We start from the raw sequence: 20,099 nt of genomic DNA on the forward strand, positions 1-20,099 counted from the left end.
CTTGAGTTCAATAACACCTCTTTACAAGTGAATGCTAATCTGATACATGCCAACTGATTCCAATGTCACCTTACTCTTGATATACAAACTTGAGGGATCATTATTTCAAGTATCTTAAATAATGTTTACCACTATTTAAGAAACTTAAATGACAAAATGATTCTTATTTGTTTGTATATAGTGTAAATGTGAAAGTTGAGCTGCAGAAGTACACTTTCAGGCAGGTTACTTTAATTATAATTATAGTACTAGGAATAAACACTTACTTATGTATTATCTATCAGACTTCAGAAGAGTTGTGGTAGTCATTATGTGTGAAAAAAATGTTTAATAAACTGCAAGATGGAGCTTACACAGTAAATATTAATCAATTTAAACTCACATTAAGTAATGGTTGATAGCAGAAGCATCTTATTCCATTACTGATTATTTAAACTGTGATACTAATAAATTAAGTTTTTAATTCGTATGTCTGTATGTAAGTATTCGTTTAGTTTGTGTCTATGTATGCATGTGTGTGTTTAAATCAAAGATTCTACCATTTTTATTTTATTGTCCTTTATCAGTAATTAAATATAGGTTTTTAATTAACTTTTAAATGTTGTTTGTGCAAGTATTCAAATAATAAAAAAGTACCTATATTTAATATTACTTAAATTAGTTTACTTAGTAGTAATTTTAAACATGTGTTGCTAATATCAGTAATACAAAACCAGTTAGTACTGATAGTCAGTTCATAACATTGACAATGGCTTTTGTATTTATTGTTAAATGTTTAACTACAAATAAAACTCTTGAATCTTAAATCTCTTATCGGAAGGAATTTGATTCGAACATGAATGAATTAAAAGAATCTTGACTCGAGATTTAAGAAAATCATACTTCACAAACTCAGTTAAGACAATAAACATATATAAGTTTCCTTATATTTTCAGGAAAGATCTGCTTGGACACTATAATGACGCCAAGGTCCTGCACAGTGTGCTTTCTCTTGATCCTCTTGCTCACAACCAACTTACCATTGTTTTGTTTAAAATACTGAACTGTTAAATATGAAGTGTGGACTTCATAACCATTAGTTCTGTTTATAGGAATGGAGCGAACCAAGGTAAGGGAGTTGTACCACTCGCCCATTGACATTGCTGTGATAGAGGATGACATATTCTGGACCAGCTTTGGAACACCTAAACTGCACTGGGTGAACAAATACGAGGACAATAGTGACAGCAGCAAGGAGTTGGTACTAGGACTCACCCAGGGCCTTGAATCTGTAAGGTTGGCAGTCGTGACTGCTCTAGTCTCTGGGGCAGAGCACAATTGTCAGAAGAACAATGGTGGTTGTAGCCATATCTGTTTGCTCAGCCACAACAAACATGTAAGTTATACACAAGCTGATTGAAGTTAATATAAACTATAATATTCCACTTATGTTCAGTTTAACTGTAAGTGACTAAACAAGTATTAAAGTTAGACAGTGTATTTTCATTTTCTTACATATCTAGTGCAGAGAAATTTAATAACTGACATTTAGTCCAGTCTCACCAGCAGACTTTTCCAATGTCAGCACCATATGACTATTTAATACTAGTAGTTATACATATGGAATTGGGAATATTATAGCTAACACTCAACTAGATGTATTAATGTAGCCCTAAGACACAGTACTAAATTAGTTGTTGTAAATATTGTTATACTCTACAATTTGTTAGCGATGTAAATAACTATATAGGCAACATTACACTAAATGTAGTTAATAATGTTACAGGCTACATTACAGCAGTTGAAATAAATAGTATTATAATAAACACATAAGTTGAAATAAGTAAAAGTTGCAGAAATTTCTGTTTCATATATTACTGTAAAGGATCCAAACTCTATATAAACAAATAATAAACACAACACAGAAGCAGTGAGTAATGTTATAGCTGATACCATAGCTAGGTGTAATAAACTGTATTGTATCAGTGATAATATCCTGTAATCATGACATTTTGTATCTTTCAAATTAAGCAAATTAATTTAACAATAGAGGAATGAATTAAAGTATGTAAAATTCTGTTAAAATTTGATTTGCAAGTAGTATGAAAGATGTTATATTCTGCTACTGGACTATTTGGTTGTATGTATTTATTATCAATAATACACATCAGCGGCGCACCTAGACTTTTGGTTTGGGGGAGCTTTCCGATTAAATGTATTAATTATAAGTCTTGTATGAATAGTATTACCTTTGCAGGACTATATTACATAATCATAACATTAAAGAGTAAGATCAGTTATCTACAATAATTGATAAGTGGTTTGGGTTTTATACCATTAAATTTATAATATTATTATACTATATTATAACATAACATATACCATTTTTATGTTACAACTGGATTATATAATATAACATTATAATATTAATATTTGGGAAAGAAAAAAAATATACTATTTTAATTTTTTAAATCTAAATTTAATTGAAACAAAAGTATAAGCACAAATTATGGATTTTTTTTAAATACGTCAGTGACTGTTTGATTTTTTTTTTAGTATAGAAACTACCTCTAAACTAGTCACTTCAATTTCTCTGTGAATATTCAATGTTGCTAGTCCAGTCAGCCTGTTTGAACCCATGGTATTCCTAAAACATGTCTTTAGCCGAAGTAATGTAGAGAATGACTTCTCATCAGTACTTATAGTCACAGGGATGGTACACAAAATTCTCAGCAATGTGTGGATGTTGAGAAACAACTCCTTATCACATAAATTCAACACATGAATTGCATTTTCTTGGTATATTAGAGCGGGTCTTGGAGCTGTTATGCCACAATTCAAACTCAGCCTTTAGTAGGCTCTCGTTGTAGCCCCCATTATCAAATATATCATTCTTATAAAAATTACATAGCTTTACAAAATTAAATTGTGTTTTCTCTTGGCTTCTTTCCCTGCATTTGATACATCTGCTGATGTCATTAAGCACTCAAAACCCTTTCATATATCTTTATGCTTGAGGAATTGAGATTCCAATGAAATAATTAAATAGTCAACCCAAGGGATAAAATCAGATCGCTGTATTATACTTCTGGTGTTTCTGCTGGTGTGTTGCTCCTGTTCAATTGTCTGAATCTGCCAGTTGTGAGAGGCATTGAAATTATGTATCCAAAGGTGTCGGCAATTTAGGTAGCCTCTTCAAAAATTTAATGAAATTCTTTAACTTCATTTTTTCTAACGGATTTCAAGCTTCCAAGTACAGTTTCTGTGTTTACAATTGCATATAATAAATCTAAATCAATTCCTTACAGCTTTTTGTGTAGGTTTACGGTGTAATCAAAAAGTTTTTCTGCTGCCAAGAGAGAAATTATAAATTCACCTTGACGCAAGGAGTTTACTAGCATTACAGCTTCCGAAGAAGAGTCCCTATTGTTCCAGTCTGTAATTTTTTCTAATGCTACTTCAATGGGTTTAGAAGTTCTTTCATAACAAAAACATTTATGACTGTTTACCCATCTCGTTGAGCAAAGCTTCAGAAGCTTTTTCTTGTTTGTTTCAAGATTTATCTCTGATTAAATGCACTTTTTTAAAACGTCTTGTTGTTTAGAAGTGTTGAAAAAATTATACCCCTCCACTATTCCATAGCAGTTTCTGATAGACAGAACTTCAGACACATTTTACAACGCTAGGTTAAGGCTATGTAAGCTTCTTGGATGAAAGCCTGAGAGCCATTAAACCTCCCACTCATGGCAGCAGCCCTCGTACCCCTGGCCACATAAGCTATTGATATCTATATTACTGTATTCAAGACCTTTAATTAAGATTTTTGCCAATTCACTACCCGTAGTAGAGGTTAGAGGCATGAACTTCAGAAATTACTCAGAAATCTGATAGTTGTTTTGAGAATTCAATATTACATAATGTAGGCACAATAAAAACTGTTTAACTGATGAAATGTTAGAGGTTTCATCAGCAAGGACACTAAAAAGACTTAGCTTCTTTAACTTTACTTGGTATTTTTCCAGTTATAAATTGGTTGCAAGCATCGATAATTTTATTTTGGAAATTCCAACTTATATATGTTGCATTTCTGCCACATAACTCAAAATGAGTTAGTAAATGTGGGTCTTCCTTTTCAATTCTAGTTCTGAACAAAGTTTCCCTCATTTTCAATTGATTTATAATTGATTTGAAATTCGTAATCTCTATGGCCCCTAAGGGCAATATTTTGCTTATTACATAAAGTAATAGTATCTATTATTGGAGTTATTCTTTTCATATTATTTTTGGCTTGAATTTCTTTTCCTCTATGTACAGATTGTCAATTGGTTTCATTTGGCTGACCATTACTCTTTTAAAGTTAACCACACTTACGCATGAATCTATATGATAATTTAAGTTTGCATGTTTTTCAAACTCTTCTAGCTTTTCATCAACAAGTTGGCCAGTATTTTGAGCGTTTCTCTTACCCACTTCTTTTTTTGAGAAAAGTATACAATATATGCAGTATGCAGAGTCTTCAATTCCAGAATACGAAAGCCAAGAATATTTGTTCAGCCATGAAAACAAACATTTCCATTGTTGATTCCCGTATGATCTGTGAGGGAATTTGAAATGATTCTGAGGAACCTATTTGGCATTTAAAACATTTAACTTCTCATTATCCGTAAACCTTTGGTTTTAATATAAAGAAATGTCCAATTATTTTTAGTTCCATTAGCCTAAGGTTGCTTACATTTGCTTCTGAGCCCTCCTCCAAAGTAACACAGCTTTTCTTCACTGCTTGTATTTTTAGACAGCTCCTTACTTGCTGAAATATCATCACACTCACCAATCACATCACTTGCCTGGTATTTATGGTATCTCAATGGTTTAAAATAGTATTGTATATTCGCTTTTCTTTTATTACCCACCACTACTAGTATAAACACGACAACACTATAACCTATGCTATACTAAACAAACAGCAAAAGCGCTACCGGCCAATCACAAACTCGAACACAAGTGAGCGTTGTAGCAACTAGGCTTGTTTCCCGTGACAAAGCCATGTAGGCAAAGCGAAAAAACAACACACTACACAGACACATCAGCACTAGCAGACTGTTCTGCTGTTTGCATAGGTCAACACTTTATTGACTCAATTAGTGTCTTAACTTAGTGTTATAAATAGGTCTAACAAGTAACAACTATTCTATTTTAAAGAAATGGGAAATTTACCTACGCTATTCAACCTAGAACCCATATTGTGCAGTCAATTTGCTTGAAAATATCAATAACTTTGATAGGACTGATCCCTTTGATGAGTGGGTGGGTTGTGATGGGTGGGTCTTAAACTTCCAAAGCCCACCCCCTGGGTGCGTTACTGATACACATGGTAACATCAAGATGTGTTAAATATTTTCAATACATCTGGAATTGGTGCTGGTATTATTTATATCTTTTTAGGGTTTTAACTAACTATAATGACTAAAAATTATGGGCAGTTCATTTCCAAAAGATTATTGTCTAGTTCCATTATTTATAACTCATGGAAATAAATTCATATTCATTCATTTGGTGATCTTGGTACTCTTGTTAAATAATGGAATGTAATTATTTATTGATTACATTTGCTCACAGACTTGTGCCTGCCCATTTGGGATGGTGCTGAAACGAGATGGTGTGACATGTGAAGTCCCTGTACACTGCCAGGTGGGTCAGTACCGCTGCAACACAGGGGAATGTATTCACGTGTCTTTGCAATGCAACCACCGGGCCGACTGTCCCCATGGAGATGACGAAGTAGACTGTAAAGAGATTGTGTTAAGCTGTGCTCGTGGCATGTTCTCCTGTCACAACGGAGAAAAGTGTGTGGAACACCATAACCGTTGTGATGGCATCTGGCATTGTCAAGACGGCTCAGACGAACGGAGCTGTTCCCACATGGGCTGTAAAGCAGGTTTCTAAAATTTCACTAAATTTTAGTTTTGGTAATTAAAATAAGACTTTCCTATGTTAAAAAATAAAAACAAACAATGAAGAAAACAATTTTAAGCTTGACAACTGTTCTATACAGGAGAGTTCCAATGCAAGAGTGGACCTTGCATACCGATGTCCTGGCGTTGTGATGACTCAAAGGATTGTGAGGATTCATCTGATGAAGAACAATGTGAGAAGACAACATGTCATCCTGAACAAGAGTTTAGGTAATACATCTATGAATATAATTGTTAAGAATTGTTATAAATATAATCAATATGGAATTCTAAAAATGTATACAGATAATTTCAATAATATATGTGTTACAAAAGAAAAGTTTTGGTGTATTCTTGTCAAGAAAATTGGTCAAGTTTACATTTTACTTACAGATGCACCAGTGGGACTTGCATTCCATCTACTTGGGAGTGTGACAATCAGCCTGACTGTACGGACGCCTCAGATGAGCATGAGTCCTGTTGTAAGTTTGTGATAGCTTGCAACAAAAATATTAAACATTTTTTACATTGTTTAGTTACCCATGAATAAAAACAAAATAATATCAAATTAGTATCAAAATAAACTTGGGGTTTAATTAAAACAGTTATCGCCCAAGGTATATTCTTATACAGTCAATCATAGTATTTAAAACAAAATCATAGTTTAAAGTTTGTTAAATTAGGTGATTTGGAAGGATTTAGGATACTCGCTATCATTATACGAGAACCATTCTAAAAGTAACCTCTGTTTTCTCACTATACAGGAAGTGGAGAATTAAAACAAACTGTATAAATATAATCCGTACAATGGAAGAGAAAAACATTATAGCAAACTATTTTCCACGATATGCTGATAACATAACTATTAGCAACTTACTCCTACAAAATTGAAATAAACCAACATCAAACAGTAGAAAGAAATTTAAAGACAAACAATAAGAATATTATATGTAACCCAAGAAGATTGGAAAACTAAAAATTGATAAATGTGCGAATAGGCCTGAACCACCTACAGCTTTGAACAGAGGTGATTCGTAAATCAACATTTTTGGTGACAGTCATGCCAAAGACCTATCATCAGTTATGCAAGCCAGGGTGTCAGGGGTGATCAAGTTTTCACCTGTCCCAATCCATGTCTTAATTATATTTTAAGAAACTATACTGATATGTCCGATAATTTAAGAAAGCAATATTTGACACGTCTCATCACTAGAAATAATAATATAAGCAATGTCAGCCAAAGGCAAGACGAAAGCCCTTGGGATATAGTAAATTAGTTCTTGAGACACTTTCACAGTCTGGAAAATCATCCTAATGGTAAATGTATTTCACTGACTTCACCCAACCTATACCCCAATGACAAAAAAATCAGATGTGTAAAAAAAGAACTCAACAAGCTCAAAGACGATGCTGTGTCGATTGTTGATTTTAGCAGATTGGGTAGGCATTTGGGTACTTTGGTATTATCCAGAGGTCACTATTATTGGAAGAGTTTTTCTTACCAGAAACCTAAAATAACTTTATTTGACTTACTGTTAAAATTATATGTCATTATGACGATTGGTTCTTCGGTTCTTGTTTTCTGCCTCCTAAAAGAAAGCGAAGTCAGTGAAAAGGAGGTTACCCAATCGCTGTTATCAAGTAGTTCAACTGCACTTGTAGAGCCTATTTCGGTTTTCTTGAACCTGAACGCCTCCACTGGGATGACAAGCCTCAGTTTCGGCGACATATCCATAACCCATGTTCTGTAATCTGTTATAACACGTTTCAGTAATTCGGCATTGTCTTTGATTTTATTTAGTGACTCCTGAGCAACTTCTATTTACTGCTGTTTTTTTTTTTCAAAATTCAACATTTTTTAAATAAATTTTAAACGTTAAAAAAATGTTATAGCATGAGCCAATTGATATCCCAATACCATCAGCGACTTCTCTGATCTTAATATAGCAATATTCATAACCATTTCTTCCACTTTTTTCACGTTTTCATTGGCTGGGACGTTCAGAGTGTTTGTCATCTTCAATGTTCTTACGGCCATCTTTGAATCTCACTTGTCACTTGTAAACACTCTTTTTACTCATATTAGACTCAACATAGGCCCACAACATTAAAATTGACATTGTTTGTTAACATTTTCCACACTTTGTTTGAAGTTTGTTTTTGATGATGGAAGGATTGTGAAAGAAACAGGATTTTTCCAGACATTTGCCATTCTACACTGAACATTGAATAAATATTTACAAAATTGAATTACTAAACTAACTAGAAATATAAACTAGAAAAAATAAAGGTTTTATATACTCTCTTGATACAAAACTAACAAACCAAATATTGATAAACTTTTAATAAATTTTCGTATGTCTTAGCGTTCTTCTTCAGACATAACATTCTATAAATATATTTCTTTAATAGAATTATTAAACCTAAGAATATAAACGAGATAAACTAACTATGATAGAATTATATATTTATATATATAAAATACTAAATAATTAAATCGTAAAAATTAAGGGCTGTGTTGTGTAATGGTAGCACACTCACCCAACAAGTGAGATATATATATATATATAATATATATATATATATATACATACACACACACACACACACACACACACAACTTCATTAAATTTGTATAAATGGCACTAGCCTATTTAATTTAAATAAACATTGAATCACAAAAAATACTTGCTATGCCGGGACACAAATCTGGATCTCTCACTTGTTGGGTGAGTGTGCTACATCATGTGATTACATCATGATGATTTATCTCTCACTCAAAACAACCACTTGTAACAGAATTCTGACATGTCAGAGAATTCTTATCAAAATTTTAATACTGTTAACCTGTTTACAAGTCTGACAAAGACCTCACCATGAGAAAGGAGTTAGAAACCATTGTTATTTTCAGACTCATATGTCTACGTAACAATAACAAGAATCAGAAATGTTGTTTATCCTGCCCCATATAAACGTTAAGAAAGTATCAAACCTTGGTTCAAAACACCAATTCCTCTTCTGCTGTCTTTTCCTCTGTATTTCTTTCCCTTCTGTATGACTAACTATGTACGATTGCAGTGAGAGCCAGTTCCTGCGCCCCAGACCAGCTGGTGTGTAACAATGGTCACTGTGTGGACCACCAACTAGTGTGTGATGGAGAGGATGATTGTGAAGATGGCACGGACGAGACAGGATGCAGCAGGTCCCCGGCAGAGGAGCTAGATGTTGCTGTCCACATCACCGATACCAGTCAACAACGAGGTCGGATGCAATGTGATGACAATCAATTCACCTGTGATAAGTGTTTGCCAGCTAGTGCAAGGTGAGAATGTAGATGGTATTCTTGGACGTAGTCTCTTCAGAACCTAATCCTTTTAGATATAGACTTCACAGAACCCCAGGTTACATAATTTGTTCTTACAAGATGTTTTATATCCGATAAAATTTTCAGATTGCAGATAGCTGTTGTACAAAGATTAAAAAAGTAGACAATAACTTAATAGATAAAATAATTCAAACTAAACTTAATAAAAATAAAAATTATAAATTACAAAATGTTTCTTAAAGGAATTTAAAATAAATCACTTGAATGCTTGGAATTCATTCCACATGTAACAAAAGTGTTATGAGAATTTCATTCTACTCTTTTATCATTTTGTAATAAAGCTAAATTCTATGCCTATTTATAGTTCTTTCTAAATTTATTATACTGGCAAAAATATTCACAAATCTTTATATTTACTTCATATGGTATTTTAATACAGTAGTAATAAGCATTATGTAAATAAATATTTATTTATAGTCTCCTGATGATGAAATCTTTGATCCTAAAGGCCCTATTTAAAAAATAAGAATGATATTAGACATATGTTGGAAATAGCTATAATAAGTAGTTCCAAATTCTTTCTAATAGCTCCAAGAATTTTCACTAAATAAATAAATAAATATATATATATATATATATATATATATATATATATATATATATAAGAGTTAAATATTTACACTAGTTGACAAGAAGTTACAGCTCTGAGCCAAGTCCATTATAAAACAAGATTTAAAATGTATGTAAACATGTATATAAAATTAATAAGTAACTAATATAAAATTCTAATCAATATATGCTTCAATGACAATTTAAATGTTCATGCCAGATGTAACGGGACTAAAGAGTGCAGTAGAGGAGAGGATGAGATGGGATGCAGTGGCTGCATGGAGCACCAGTTCCAGTGTGTGGATAGTGGCCGTTGTATCATGCGAGAGTGGGTCTGTGACGGAGACAGTGACTGCGGAGACAAGTCTGACGAGGACCCTGCCATGTGTCAGTACTATGAGAAAGGAGTTGAAAAAGCAGTAAACCACAGTAAGGCTCCATTTGCTTTTACTTCATTATCATCAGTTTAGTTAACAATAACAAGATAAATAGGCCAATTTCAAATGTACGTTTGAGCTAGAAGAATGTTTGTGCAATACAAGTCGTATTATAAAAATTTGTTGTAATAATTGATATAGTTTCTTAATAATGAATCAAATATTTGGCTATTGAAACTTTTTTAAACTATTTCTGATATATCAGTTACAACATTAGTCTAATGTGTTTCTTTTACTTACGTTTCAAATTGACCTAAGAAATTAATTAAAGGCAAATTTAATAGAACCATAACTAATTTCTCTACTGAAATATACATACTCCAACTCTACTGACGTCAATCCCATTGACGTGAATCCCTACCCACTCCATACCTGCCCTCCACATCACTTGTGCGGTTTCCCTCCAAATATATTTGGAGGTAGTTCTTTTTCTTCTAAGGAGCAACTTATTGTCATTCACTTAAACGTCAAGGGCCTTTTGTGCATCCCAGAAGATACCATTAGGACAATCAGTTCTAGAAACTGCCGAAAACAAAGATCAGGTCCTCTAGGAAAATTCATCACCCTTTTCCAGACTACCAAAGATGGTGTAGCCCTCCCTTGCTATTACAGGACAATCAAAGAGCAGGTGTTTAGCGGTTTCCTCTGGCCAGTCACACAATCTACATGGCAGATCCTCCCAGAAAATGCCGACTCTGTGCAGATGCTTCCTCAGGTAACCATGTCCCATAATTAAACCCACAACCGATCTACTTAAGGAGAGAAGGCCAGATGCCACACTGGGGGAAGGCAACAGTAGGACCATTCTGCTTATCCTCAAACCTGGATGAAGTTTCCACCTTCTCAGCATGAACCCACTTCAAAACAACCCCAAAGGATTCACACCTAAAATACTACAGAACAGCTGAGGCCCCGTTATGCTAGGCACTGAGCCCAAGTTGACCAAGAACCCAACACAGTCATATTGTTGATTCTGCCAAGGGAAGAAACGACTTGATAACAATGCCAGACAAGTTTGGGCTTGAATGCACAAGAGTTTAATGCCTTCAATGCTGCTGGAGTTAGTTAAATGCAATATAATACTTTAATAACAGTAACTGTTTCACAAACACTGATATCGAATGTCTTTTATTATCATCCTTCATAATAATGAGTAATAAGGCTTTATCTTTCTTCCAAAGACAAATATAGCACTGTGTATCGTTAACAAAGGTGGCCAGCACCAGCTGACTACGTCGTTGTTGAAAGACTTCATGCACACACTATTGTCATTTGTACACTCTCCCCATCGCTCAGGCCGACCGGTTCTTTTAGTCCTGTGACAATTGATTTTAGATCCATTATTAGTATGTTTTATTGTTTTCATAAATTATCTGTGCATTTAATCTTGAAGTTTAAATAAATAAGTTTTGAGCCAATTGAATTTATTTAATTACTTCATTACTTTGTAAATATTTCTTTTTTTATGGTACATTTACATTGAGTAATATTTTTATTAAAATACAAAAAAATACTTCATCATCCAATAGCAATTAAAAATTATTATTTGCATTAACAAAACATCATTTTCTTTTTATGTAATGCAGTACAATATTGGTAGAGGAAGTTAGGGCATGGCTGGAGCATAATAAGCGGTCACCATTACAATAAAATCATAAATATTCATGATTCTCTAAACTACCAAAATCAAAATGTTGAGCCGAATTAAGTTGCAAGTATTCAAATTACGGTATAGTTTAACTGTTTTTATATATAAAAAAGTAATAATTTAATTATGAATAAAAAACTATATAGACTATATGTATTTATAAAATGTAACAAACGAAGTTTACTATTTTGAAGGATAAACGTGTCTGACAGCTTGTGACATGAATCACACGTATGCCCATTGTACTTGTGGCCATTACTCAAATACCATACTAATGATTTTATTTTCAATTAATTAATTTTGAACAATATTAAAATTTTTGAATAATAAATTAATTTTTTTAATACATTAAAAATAGCTAGCAATAATTAATTGTAAATAACTATAATCAGAATGTTTTTGATTCAATAGTTTAGGTATTTCTAATTGATAATTTGGTATCTTTATTCGACTGTGGTGGTGGCAGCTTTCTATACTGTAGCTTAGGATATATATATATATATATATATATATATAATATATGTATATATATATATATATATATATATATATATATATATATATATATACATTAAATGCATTTCTTATATTTCATACCTAAGTACTGTTACAAAGGAAATACAACCACATTCTAAAGGACAAGTTTTAGAGAATTGTAACAAATAGGCCTATTTTGATACTTATATAAATTTTCGTATAAGTGTTTCCAAAATGTGTTTATATATTTTTACTATCCTTTGGTAGTTTTAAAATAAAAAAAGTTAACTTAATAAATTAAGAAAAATTAGTTTGTAAACTAATAGTTACATAATGCAATATCCTTTAACAATTTAATTGATGGTTAAAAAGGTTTTTTTTTATCTGTTGAGAAAACTTTACTTTGTTTTAGACAATTCTGAGTGTCTGGATTTTACTTGTAAAAATATGAAATGTTTACCATTCAGCAAAGTCTGTGATGGAACTCCAGACTGTGAAGATAGAAGTGATGAGGGTGGCAGATGTGGTAAGTGAATAGTTTCGTAAGATGTTTTCTTTTAATGTTTTGACATTACATTAAAAAAGAAATGGTTTTAAACATTTTTAGACAAGCTTTTTTTGTCAAATAAATTTTGAAACTATTTTAAGCAGAAACCAATTCCTTTTTGGAAACAGCTTATGAACAAAGCTTGAATGCAGTAAATGAATTGAATTGAGAGAAATTACTTATTTTAAGGACAAAGGAGGACCAGCACCTTTTACATCGGTGCAGACATAAAGAATCAAACTATAGTACCTTGTATCACAATTATCCCAACAAGGACAGGGAAAGGGTCCACAGTAAATCGAGTCTGCCTGGCACTACTAATTACTTGTAGAAAGCCAGGCAGAATGAGAATTTAGGAGCGAAGATGTCGAAATCATTATTTCGTAAGTCCAAAAGCCACGGAAGCCGTACCAAGATCTCGCTGAGAGGGAGTTACATACTAATAGTAACACGAGAGAGGAGAAAACAATTAATTATGGTGATTTAATAGATTTAATTGAATATGATACGTTTTGGCTGATAGAGGAAGTTGGTTGACTGCATTATGTACAGGGCGGAAACAAGTTGGCCAATTCAATGATACCAACTGCACAGCAATAATGCCATTCTCTCTTTGTCTTACTTATATACATAACTCTTGAGATTTAGCTAATTGTACAGTAAACAGCTTTTTACAATAAATTAAACTTAAATACTAAACAGCTTAATCGTTGTTGAATGGTTAAACTTATGAAAACGAAACACTGTACATGAACATAGTGCCTAGAAAGCTACTTACTTTTTTTTGACCAGCAACTGTATATCCCCTCAGCAGAGAGAATAGCCCATGATAAGTTAATTAAAAAATTAATTTAGGAGAAAAGAGCTAGAAATAAGATCACAGAGTGATTTCAAAAAACTATATTTTACAAAGTAAGAGGGCCAGGCTCTAAAATATAAAAAACATTTGTAAGTAAACCCACTTGTGAAATAAGTTAATTCATTTGTCAGCATTCTACTAAATATTACTAATCGAACTTATAAGTCTAGCTAGACAGCAATGTAACAAAATGGTGTTACTTGTGGGGTAAACCTGTATTGAGTGGTATCTTGAATGATGAATTTTATGTCCAGGTGGAGGTTGCCTGCCCTCAAGTTGCATGGACACATGTCAGGAGACTCCACTCGGTCCTCGGTGTGCCTGCTACCCAGGTTATCAGCTGAGTGGTGACAGCCGGACTTGTCAGGACGTGGATGAGTGTGCATTGGGCATTTTTTGTTCCCAGTATTGCCACAACACACCCGGCAGCTTCACCTGCAGCTGTCGCTATCCGGACTTTCAACTACAGGACAATCGTATGACTTGCAAAGCCAAAGGTAACTACTGTAGAAAAGACTGATGTATTTCAGATTTGAAGTGATGTCAATTTGATGAGAGTGGCAGATCATAACGCCAATTTGCTATGTGTCACCCCCACGTTGGTTGCGATAATTTGCTGAAAGTCAGTTCTTTTGAGTTATTGACTCACCATGTAGTTGTACGCCCCTTGTCACCAGTGGCACGTTGTTGTACCATGTTGCTCATCATGGTATCGGTCACCATCTTGCCCAATGCTAGCTGTATTCCCTCGGTATTACTCAAAAATTATTAGATTTGAACGTCTCTGGTGTTATCACCAGAGACAAGTCTGTGTGTATGTCAGGGTTCCAAAATATGTTAAGTAATGATTACAAAATTTAACATCACTCCACACTTTTTATAAAAGGGATATTTAAAGAAAGTCAAACCAAGTGACCACGAGATTAATTTATTAAATGTCACACTCTCAACACATATTATAATTTCACTCACCTTGCAGTGCTTTGATAATTTTAAAAGTCTAAACAATATCCCATCCTTGATTAAATTTCAATATACTATACAACAGATCATTACTATCCCAGGAGAACTAACACAACCTCCTTGCTTCGAGTCTGGTGAAAGAAGAGCGAATCTCCGTATAAAACGACGGATACCGACTCAAAACAATACTCATCCCCTCTCTCGTTCAAATCAGCGTCTTCACGAATAAATTTAATTTAATTCTTTTTTATAATTGTTGAAATTTATTACGTTTACTATAATTAATCAATTTAAGTATTTCTATTTTCTTTTTATTATTTTTTCAAAGCTTTTTATTTAAATTTTTAGCAACATGTGCTTTATGACGTCATCAATATACAAGTCATTCATACCACAATTGGCTTTTCTGCGTAATTCTATTTAATGTTTTTGTAAAACACGAATTTTGGTTATGTTTACTTCATTTTAATTAATCAAATCTTTTCCCGAATAAAGTTCAATAAATTTCTTCGTTATTAAATAAATCTCAATTCCGACAACATGTGATTCACTGACGTCACAGTCTGCCGATTCATTGACGTCACAGTCTGCCAATTCCCCGCGAATATTCAAATGTCGTAATTTGACCTGTTACAAGACGTATACTTAATACCACTCATGTTATTGTGTTTAAAAATAATTAGGGAAACCTCTGTCTAGCTTGTTTGTTTTTAGCCTCATACTTCAACATTGTTACTACATACATAGTGAAACTAACTACATGTGCATAAAAGCACAGCATCAGAGATGAAATTGGAGTATTGGTTATTGTTTGGATTGCAGGAAGATTAAGATGTTTTTTTTTTTTTTTTTGGATTTGTGGGTAAACCACAATAAATGCACGTTCCTTGTTTAACAACAGTTAAAAAAACCTAAAATGCCACTTTTTGGATTTTAAAATTAATTTTATAAGAAACAATTAATAATTATTGATTTTTGATACACATGAGGTTATAACAAATTCATTAGTATGTGTTTGGGTAAGTTTAATGTTCGTTAATTTCTACAAAATTGCTTTAGCAAATTTTACATATCAAGAAAACTATTGGTTCTAGCTTCACTTTTGTGATTATATGAATTTGAGAATTAGCTTTAAATTTTAGCCTCAAGCAAAATTAGTTGGATTGGTTTTGTAATTGGCTAAATGTTTTGAAGCCTAGTGCTCAACATGTAGTGAGCAATGTTAAGACTTTTATCTATCAAATTTGTAAAATCAAAATACAGTTGGGCCGAAGAGGTCACAGACTCAGAATAAAAATCTGTTTAGTAAAATTCTTGAAACCTTATTACTGAAGGGATCTTAGTGAAACTTAACATAGCGATTTCATGGGTTAACCAAGATATCAGTTAAATGTAGCAAGAGAGAACTGAATCAAGTGGACTGGTCTGAGCCTTTTATTAATTTATATATATATATATATATATATATATATATATATATATATATATATATATATATATATATATTTCTTGTGTTCGTGTGTATGTAACTGAACTCCTAAACGACTGGACCGATTTTGATGAAATTTTTTGTATGTGTTGAAGGGGATTCGAGAATGGTTTAGATTCACAATTTGGTCATATTTAAATAGTCTATTTAATTAAATTTTTATTTAAAAGTTGTAGTTGATTTTGGAATGTTTTACCTTCGGTACGGCAGACTGCGCTATGACACGTAATACAAAGTGAACTGATACTTAACAGCTGTGAATATTTTCAGCTGAAGTTCACCAAAGAGGCAGAAACATTTGTTTACATTTAAAATTTAGAAAATTATTATTGTAAAGTGCTTGATTGGTAATGTAATGCAGATTGCATAGAATAAGTTATTGCCTAATTTTAAATTTAGATTGCACCAGTGATCAATAAACTATCTAATGTAATGAAAATACTATTAAAGGCTGTTATAAAAACAACCTCATTGTACAAAGCCGTGAATGTTCGCACATAAGGTAATCGAATTTGGTTAGATCGAAGGTAATTGAAAAGAGCCGAAAGAAGACGCTTTATGGTTGAAATTGGTTTTCGTTGATACATTTTCTTGGTCGAAGCACAAGGCAAACTCCACAATAATACTGGAAATGTCTTACACAGAAATTTTAACAGACCGAATTTGATTATTTATAACCTAATTAGTTTATCGAGATTCATCCATATAAATTAATTGTACCAAATAACTTATCAACACCTTGAAAAAACCACAAAAGATAGAGGGAGGAAATATCATAATGCGCCAAAGAGGCTCACGAAGGAACGACTATCAATTATCTCAGGAATGTTTATAATATGATAGGAAAAGAATACATGAACATAGTGTACTGTTTTTTAACAGGAAATTGCCTGCGAGTAGATGAATATTATTCAAATTTGGCACAGATATTCTATACCTCATGTCTTGTGATTCGTTAATAAATACATTTGGGATCAAGAGGGCAGAGCTCCAGAATAAACACAATTTCCAAAAACACAGTTCTGGGAGCTTTGGTTGTGAAAAATCTTTATAAACTTGCTTCATGATTTCATTAGTTGATTTACTGCTAAGTGCAAGACATGATTTGAAACTAATTCTTTATTCAACCTATTATTTTGATTCAGAGTGATTCCTAGCACATAACTCTAATATTGTGTATTACTTTGATCGTTAAATTTATGTATTATATAGTATATTATGTAACTAAAATTACTCTTGAAACTAAAAGATAACCATGAATTGTAATACAGATAATTAGCTCACCCTAATTACTAACTTATTAGAGAATTAGGAAAAGATATAACTGGTTTTATGATAACTAACCACATTAGTGTTATATTATAGTATTCTTATTTTGTTATACCTCCATTAATGTACTTTTACAGATTGAAAAAAGTGACATAAATTCGTATATATATATATATCTAGAACTCGTACTAAAATTACATTATGAGTATTTTATCTGAATTGCAATGAGGCAATAGTAACTTATTTGCTAGAAAAGTATTGTAATTAAAAACCCAAATGTTTTACTATTGTTGGTTTACAGGAAGTGAGATGCAGATTGTTTATGTGATTGATAAACAGATCCGTTATGTGACCAACTCTCACTCTAGCCTGGGAGTGATGTACGAGTCTCCATTTCTTAACTTCCAAGTTTCAGGACTAGATGTTGATGCTCGCAAGAAATGCATTTATTGGAGTTCAGGTGATGTGACGCTTTACTTGTTACATTTCAAATAAACAGAGGTAAGGCTATGCCAGACAATCGGACAATGTGTTGCAAACTCATTGAGTGATAAACCATCTCTCTATTAAACAACATGAAGTTCTTTATTATGAATTACTTTTCAACATATTTAAACCTCATGGTGATAATAGTATCGGCTGCAACAATTATATCCTCCGCCCGTGTTTTGTATTCTCTATGGAATCTAACTGAATATTTTGTTAGTCAATATATCAATGTTTTTCAATTAGTTTTTTTTTTTTTATTGTTGTCACAATTGTACAGTAATGACATTGCCGTGTTATTGTTTTAAGTCCAGCTCTATTTAGTTGCAGCGGATATAAATTTAGGTTAAAATCAAATCAGAGACGTTTTAGAATATAGAAAATACTAGTGATATAAACGTGGCGGATTATGATTTGGATGTATCATTAAAAGATTATTCTTCTGGTAGTGTGAGGAATATGTTCAAAACTTTGAAGTCCGGAGTACATAGCTTCACTGTTGTATACAGGGTGTCCAGCAACCATTTGAACAAACTTTGCCACATTGTTCAGCAGGCCAAAACTAACAAATAATGCAATATAAAAGGTGCCCTATTTCGCTTCATTTAGCGTCTGTCTGTCTGTATGTGTTTTTTGGGAAAAAAATTACTACTCAAAAACCACTTAAGATACAGAATTCAAACTTAACAGTTATGTTTTATTCGTAAAAATCCACTACATTGTTGTATGTACTTGCAATTCATGGATTTAACCTGTTTTTACGTTTAGTGCTGTAACTCAGTTATTTGTTATTCAATCTTTTTTGAAACAAAAACTGTTGAATTGGTAATAAAATATGCTAAAAAAAGTTATCCTGGTGAATTTGTTGTCAAAGTAGCCGTTTCAAAGCTAATACAATTTGAAAATTTTGAACGGCCGCCATTTTGAAATGCAATGAGATATTTGTTTTGTTTTTTTCACTGAAAAGGACCAGCACTAGGTTAACATAACTGTTAAGTTTGAATTCTGTATCTTAAGTGGTTTTTGAGTAGTAATTGTTTTCCCAAAAAACACATACAGACAGACAGACGCTAAACGAAGCGAAATAGGGCACCTGTTATATTGCATTATTTGTTAGTTTTGGCCTGCTGAACAATGTGGCAAAGTTTGTTCAAATGGTTGCTGGACACCCTGTATATCAATTTGAGTATTTTTATAAAGTGAGCCATATATGAGTAGTTTTTCTCAATGTACAAACAGAGTGAACAAAATGGCTATTTAAAATTTTCAATTGTTATTTGTATAGTAAAGTAGTGATTGTGAGAATTTAAAAATCTTTTTTACAAAAGCAAACTTCAACATTTGACAGAATACAAGGGATCAGAGATTACAATAATACAATAAAGAGTAAACACATTTTTTTATTTGTAAACTTAGAGATCAGGATAGTGTCATATACATTAAGATTTTCAATTTGTTTCAAAGTTAACAGATACATCTGGTATATAAGTTTAAATCTTCTAATTGGTAGGTTTTAAAATCAAGTAATTATTAATGTCAATTTCCTTCTTCACTCCTCCAGTTTAAGAACTTATCGTGTTCTTAAGTGCTTTCAGTTCTTCAGGAAGGATTTTAAAACGTTTTCTGCTTGCATAAGAAGGTTTCTTCTCAAAGAGTGTAGTATGGTGCAATGGAAGATGGAAGATGAAAGTTTGATGCATGGCGGGTATTGTATGAGTGAATGTAGTGTCCTCATAGTATTTGTTCTCACAAAAATAAGTTTGACACGTGAAGAGGATTTTGTGTTTTATTTAAAACATCAGTGGTATTCTGTATATCCGTTGATTCTACATGTTGTTTAGATTTAAATGCTACTTGGGATTTCGCCACTTGCAGAGATATACTGAATTGATTTTTTCCTTTGCTTTGTTGAACTTTTGGGCCTTTAGGTGATCCACAGTACTTATTACATAGAACTATTGTAGCAACCGGTGTAATTTGAGTCATGACTGGCTTTATTATTTTATTTTCCAGTTTTTCTGGGAATTTATTCATTAAATGTTCTATATTGTCTTGACGAC

General features: G+C 32.5%; 1 protein-coding gene across 3 annotated transcripts in view; it reads left to right on the forward strand.

Annotated features, from left to right (window-relative positions):
• LOC124357471 (putative vitellogenin receptor) overlaps positions 1–20,099 on the forward strand; it is an 81,522-nt gene that overhangs the window by 46,361 nt on the left and 15,062 nt on the right. For all 3 annotated transcript variants that reach the window (XM_046809299.1, XM_046809298.1, XM_046809300.1), the window contains 9 exons: positions 1,092–1,375; positions 5,596–5,914; positions 6,032–6,161; positions 6,324–6,412; positions 9,009–9,252; positions 10,085–10,293; positions 12,839–12,952; positions 14,087–14,329; positions 17,855–18,013. In XM_046809299.1, coding sequence (XP_046665255.1) covers positions 1,092–1,375; positions 5,596–5,914; positions 6,032–6,161; positions 6,324–6,412; positions 9,009–9,252; positions 10,085–10,293; positions 12,839–12,952; positions 14,087–14,329; positions 17,855–18,013 — 1,791 coding nt within the window. The remainder of the gene's footprint in view (positions 1–1,091; positions 1,376–5,595; positions 5,915–6,031; positions 6,162–6,323; positions 6,413–9,008; positions 9,253–10,084; positions 10,294–12,838; positions 12,953–14,086; positions 14,330–17,854; positions 18,014–20,099) is intronic.

Source organism: Homalodisca vitripennis, chromosome 3, assembly GCF_021130785.1.
Source record: "Homalodisca vitripennis isolate AUS2020 chromosome 3, UT_GWSS_2.1, whole genome shotgun sequence".
Lineage (NCBI taxonomy): Eukaryota > Metazoa > Arthropoda > Insecta > Hemiptera > Cicadellidae > Homalodisca > Homalodisca vitripennis.